This window comes from Lepidothrix coronata, unplaced genomic scaffold (assembly GCF_001604755.1).
Source record: "Lepidothrix coronata isolate B3197 unplaced genomic scaffold, Lepidothrix_coronata-1.0 Scaffold89, whole genome shotgun sequence".
Taxonomy (NCBI): domain Eukaryota; kingdom Metazoa; phylum Chordata; class Aves; order Passeriformes; family Pipridae; genus Lepidothrix; species Lepidothrix coronata.
In genome coordinates this window covers 495,518-500,730 of record NW_016690269.1, presented here as the reverse complement: position 1 = coordinate 500,730, position 5,213 = coordinate 495,518, and the positions used below count along the sequence as shown (strand labels likewise).

The window sequence follows — 5,213 nt, the reverse complement described above, 5'->3', positions numbered from 1 at the left end:
TCTCCAGGCTGAGCCCCCCCAGCTCCCTCAGTCCCTCCTGCTGCTCCAGACCCTTCCCCACCTCCGTTCCCTTCCCTGGACACGCTCCAGCCCCTCCATGTCCTTCCTGTCTGAGGAGCCCAGACCTGGACGTGGGACACGAGGGGCCTCAGCAGTGCCAGCACAGGGACAGGCACTGTCCTGGGGCTGTGACACCCCATGGCTGGGACAGTCCAGGGGCCACTGGCCTCTTGCACACCTGGGCTCATGTCCAGCCACTGTTCTGGTCTCTCTTGGAGCTTTCTGTGTCTTCCCAGGTGAAGAGGCTGCCCGGCCCAGCCACATCTCACTCAGGACACCACACAGTAATGGCAGGACAAGGGGCTCCTTCCCCCTGTACATTCCCTGTTCCCTTAAGTTTTGGGAAGGTCCACACCCCTCCCTTTGGAGCTCCTTGTGTTGAGCATAGGAGTGAAGGAATCACAGAGCTGCTCTGGGGGACAACATGACAGCCCCTGGGAATGACAGAGCCCACCATGGAAAGAGCCCCCCATCAGCAAACCCAATGCCCTGTAGGAGCAGAACACCCAAACTTGAAGTGAAAGTGGGAAGAATTAGTGAAGAGATGCCTGGCTACTGCTGGGAGCACAGGAATTGTGATGGCAACATAATTTCAGAAAATGCCAAGGCAGGGCAGCAGCTGCTCTGAGAGTGCCTGGAGATCCCATGTGGACAGGGTCACATGCTGGATGTGGGAACACCTTTGTTCTCCATCTTCTCCCTGGAGCCAGCCTGGAATAGGCTCACACCAAGTCCAGCAGAGTCTGATAGAGTCAGGACTGTCCCCAGCACCAGGACCTGGACCATGGGATAGAGGTCCCTGGGCCAGAGCAGACAGAAAATTCCACTACTAAGAGCCAAGAGAGGGAAAAGCCTCTTCCTCCTGGGTTCAGCAGCCATCACGTCACCCCAGAATAGGCACCTACAGCACAACCTGAGCTCAAGAACACCCCTGATTTCATTCCCACTGGAATCCAGAGCCACTCACGGGTGGCTACTCCCCTGGGTGCAGTGGGCACTCAAGGCTCCAGGTGGGAAGTGACCAAGTGACTTGGTTACACTCCCAAATGGACACCCTGTTTCCAAGCCTGAACTGCCCTTCCAACACCCACTGGGGACAGGCACTCAGGACTGTGACCCGAGGGACAGACCCCCGAGGTTCTGGTGCCAGGGGGAGCTGCCAGAGGCCAGGCTGCCCTTCCCCCTTGGATTGCTCTGCCCCACCTGAACACCCTTGCGCCTCCTCTGCCCTCCCTCCGCACAGGGTGGATCAAAGGAGGAGTGGGTGAACTCCAGGCGCAGCCAGGGATATAATCCCACACCACCCCCCGCGGTATTTCAGTGCCTGATGGTTATTGTAAACCCAGCGTGACCAGGGCCCGTGACACAACTGCTCTCCCGTTTATTTGAAACAAAGTGCTCTGGGCTGGACTCGGCGGGAACTGGGTGTGACACAGGACGGGGTGCGGGGGGCAGGCACAGCACAGCCGGTCCCGGAGCTGTGTCCCTGCCAGCACGGGACACGTCCCGCGGGATGGGGACGGGCTTTGCTCGCACTGCACGGGGAACGTTCGGCACGAAGCGCTGCTGGATCACAGCAGGGCCCCCTCTGCGCCCGGGATTCACCCGCAGGGACAACAGGCACCTTCCCCTCCTCGGACTGCGCGGCCGCGCGTGCTGGACGGGACATCCTGGGAATTCCGGGCTGTCCGTGTCCCTCTGGCACCGCCTCTGGCCCGGGGGGAGCAGCTGCGGGGCCGGGTCCGCGGGATCAGATACTGTCCAGCTTCTTCAGGATGAACGGCGCTGGGGAGGGAAACAGACGGGACACAGCCCGGATCAGGAGGGGGCGCAGGGACATCCCGGAGCCGGGACACCCCGGGGGCGCGGGGACATCCCGGTCCCATCCCGGTCACTCACTGATCCGCAGCAGCGCGACGTAGATGAGGAAGTTGCGGACGGAGGAGAGCACGTCCCGGCGCATCTTCCGCCGCAGCTCCTCCGGGTCCATCTTGGGCCCGAGCCCCTCGATGCGGAACATCCCGATCCCAAATCCCGGCACGGCCACGCGCCGCGGCAACACGTGACCGGGGCGGCCGCGCGTGCGCACGGAGAGCGGTGACGCCGCTTCCGCCCGGCCCGCACCACGTGGAGCCGGGCGGGGGGAATCCGGACCCCTGGGATCCCGGAGTGCCCGGGGCTGGGAAACCTGGACTACGGAAACGTCTCCTTAGGAAAGGAGCTGCTTCGGTGGTTGATCTTTGTAACCTTCAAGCCTGGGGAAAGGCTGGAGCAGGTGACATAGGAACGTGTCCAGGTGGGTCTGGAGTGTCTCGAGACAGGAGACTCCACAGCCTCCCTGAGCAGCTGTTCCGGGCTCTGCCACCTCCATGGAAAGAAGTCCTGTCCCCTCGTGGTGAGGGGACTTGTTGTGTTTGAGTTTATGGCCATTGCTCCTCGTCCTGTCAGTGGGCACCACCAAAAGGAGTGTGGGACCATCCTCTGACAGCCCCTGGAGATATTGGTGTGGACTGGGGGGATCCCCTCTCAGCCTTCTCCTCTCCAGACTAAGCAGGCCCAGCTCCCACCGTCTTTGCTCACCGGGGAGATGCTCCTCATCATCAGATGGGCAAATGCTGACGTTAATTGTGCCCTTTTTTGGGAGTTGGAGCTGGTCCAGGCCAGCAGCTCCCCAGGGAACTGCACACACCAGCCCCCCTGCTGTCCACAAAAACAGGGTTCAGAACCTGCTATGCAACAAGCCAACAATTACACATTCGAGAGATACTGGGTGTTTATTTTAGCACTGAGCAAGCCCTGGGTGCTCAGTGTGTTCTGTGCTCAGTCCTCCTCTTTTTGGGTCGGGGGGGGGGTGTTGATGTTGTGGGTCACGATCTGCCCCTGCTGGAGTCTCCTTGTACCCAGTGGGAGCTGATTCAGCCCAGTTGCTGAGTTGTCATTATTAGTTTCCTCCTCATCTTTGGGGTTCTGCCAGATGTCCGTGTGGCCCATAAACTCTGTGTTCCCTGTGCCCACTGCCAGTGGAAATCCTTCCTCCCAAGCTGTGATACCCTCCCACAGAGCTGAGATCATTGAGATGTGTCCAGCCCTGAACCCTTAACAAGGCAATTCCACCGACCAGGAATTTGTGTTTCCATCACCTTGGCATCACTCAGAGCTCGTTGGCTGCTCTCTGATCCATAGATTAAATGTCCTTTCTGGAGGCATGAAATTTACAAAGATCAAACGTTAAAAACCATCCTTTCTTAAGCAAATTTTTACACACTCCACATCTTGCAGTGCTCAGAGCACCAGGAGTGCTGCCCGAGGTGCCTGGAGAGGGGCAGAGGAGCAGACAGAGCCTCGTAACTCCCACCACCACCCCACAACACGCCTGGGCTTCAGAGCCCTCCCAGATAATAAAAAAAAAGGAATTTCTCCCAGCTAAGCTGCCCATGGCCTGAGGCAGAGGCAATTACAGAGCAGCTGCTCTCATTGTGTTCGTGATTACAGGGCTAATTGAGCGCTCCTGGCTCGGGGCCCTCCCTGACTTGGAGCCGGGTGGCCAAGGAGAAGAGTTCCCAAACCTCCCACACCCGGCAGAGTCACAGAATGTTCAATCCCTGTCCCTGCTGCAAACAAAGGGAGCCTGTCCTGCTCTCAGAAGGTGTGGGGCTGCCCTCCTGAGAGCTTTCCAGCGAGTCCCAGGGGAAAACAAGCACAGCTGCCCAAATCCCCTGCTGACATAAACTCCTGCCTCTGCCAGGTCCAGGAAACCTCATTAGTCACTCGAGGTTTCATTCTGCAGAGCGGCTCTCTCCGGCCTTGGCTGGCAGGAACAGATTGGCAGGTCCTGATTCCATCTTGGCAGAGAAACAAGGAGTTCCTTCCTACATCCCATGACCGCTGGTCCTCCCAGTCCTGCAGAAGCAGCAGCAAGGCTGTTTCCTCAGGCACTGCTCGGGGGGGAGATGAAGGAACGTGGGCATGTCCAGCAAAGCTGAGCCAAACACAACCAAATGTTGAGAAGACACTGGAGCAGGGGGGAGACAACAGGTTGGGGAGCAGCACAGGTGAGGGCTCTGCCGGGACACAGACTGGGAAGTTGTTGCCACAACAATTGGAGCCAGCCCGTTGTCCTTGTCCCTGTTTGAGATGAGGGGATGAGAGACATTTCCCATGGGAGATGTTACTATTGGAGAGGTGGGGACTTCAGGTGTGGAGTGATTGTGGAGGGACAGAAGGCTTTGACTTGGGGTTTTGACAATGTCCTGAGCTGTCCTTGGAATGTTTGTGTCAGTTTTCCAGAATTCCCTCAAACCTCCAAAGTGCAAAGCTTGGACAGTTCATAGCAGGTCTTTAGTTCCATTCAGTGCTATAATTACAGGAGCATTTTACTTTCCATTCCTTGGAGCTACAGGCAGATCATGAGCCACTGGCCAGGCACTTCCTCGAGGTGTCTCAGCAGAACTTGGCACAACATTGTGTGGGAAACACCTGTGTGTGGCAGGTAACAGCATGAAAAGCTGACAAAAAGTGCAGAGGTTGTCTAAAGGGACACCTGGATCTGCCAAGTGGTTATGGAACAGTGGTGTGAAGAGAGGCCAAACTCCATGGGTAGCTGGAGAGAAGCAGTGGGACCTCCTGGGGCAAGGCCAGGAGTTCCTCTTGTCTGTAGCATATAATGCCCAGATAATACCAATGTAAAAGTGTCAGAAACACCGAACTGGACACAGACTGAGAAAAACACCAAGCACAAAGCAATAGGAAAAAAGTAGTTCTAAGTCTGTTGTTCTTTTGGGAGGGATGGACAAAGGAAGTACAAAGACTGGGGAAAGGGTCTAGGGATGGGAGAAGGGATTGCCACGGTACACGAATGCTGTGGCCAGTGCTGCGGGAGGAAGCAGCCAAACAGCCCTGTGTGAGATCACTGCTGGAATATTAACCCACAGCTGTTTTGGCCGTGGGGTCACATCACCCTTGACAGGCCTCAGGTCACCCAGGTGAATGGGTTGAATTCCCCAGTATGGGGGAGGTGTGGGTGTATCTTCTGGGTGTGATGCCTTTGGCAGCTCCCTATCACCTGTCATTGGGGGCCCCTGGTGGTCTAGTGGTCTAGTGGTTAGGGTGCAGGACTCTCACCGCTGCGACCCGGGTTCGATTCCCAGCCCCCC

General features: G+C 57.4%; 1 protein-coding gene across 1 annotated transcript; it reads right to left on the bottom strand.

Annotated features, from left to right (window-relative positions):
- Positions 1–1,418: 1,418 nt before the first annotated feature.
- Positions 1,419–2,138, bottom strand: TOMM5 (translocase of outer mitochondrial membrane 5). The gene is made up of 2 exons (XM_017821250.1): positions 1,960–2,138; positions 1,419–1,845 (listed from the first exon to the last, which is right to left on the bottom strand). Exons 1-2 carry the CDS (start codon positions 2,078–2,080, stop codon positions 1,811–1,813), a joined length of 156 nt encoding a protein of 51 aa, XP_017676739.1. The 5' UTR covers positions 2,081–2,138; the 3' UTR covers positions 1,419–1,810.
- Between the last annotated feature and the right edge of the window lie 3,075 nt (positions 2,139–5,213).

What these genes read in the sequence shown, in the direction of transcription:
- TOMM5 (XM_017821250.1), bottom strand. Translation starts at nt 2,080, where the DNA reads ATGTTCCGCATCGAGGGGCTCGGGCCCAAGATGGACCCGGAGGAGCTG. An exon ending in CGTCGCGCTGCTGCGGATCA is followed by an intron (nt 1,846 to 1,959) that starts GTGAGTGACCGG and finishes TTCCCTCCCCAG; the next exon opens with CGCCGTTCATCCTGAAGAAG.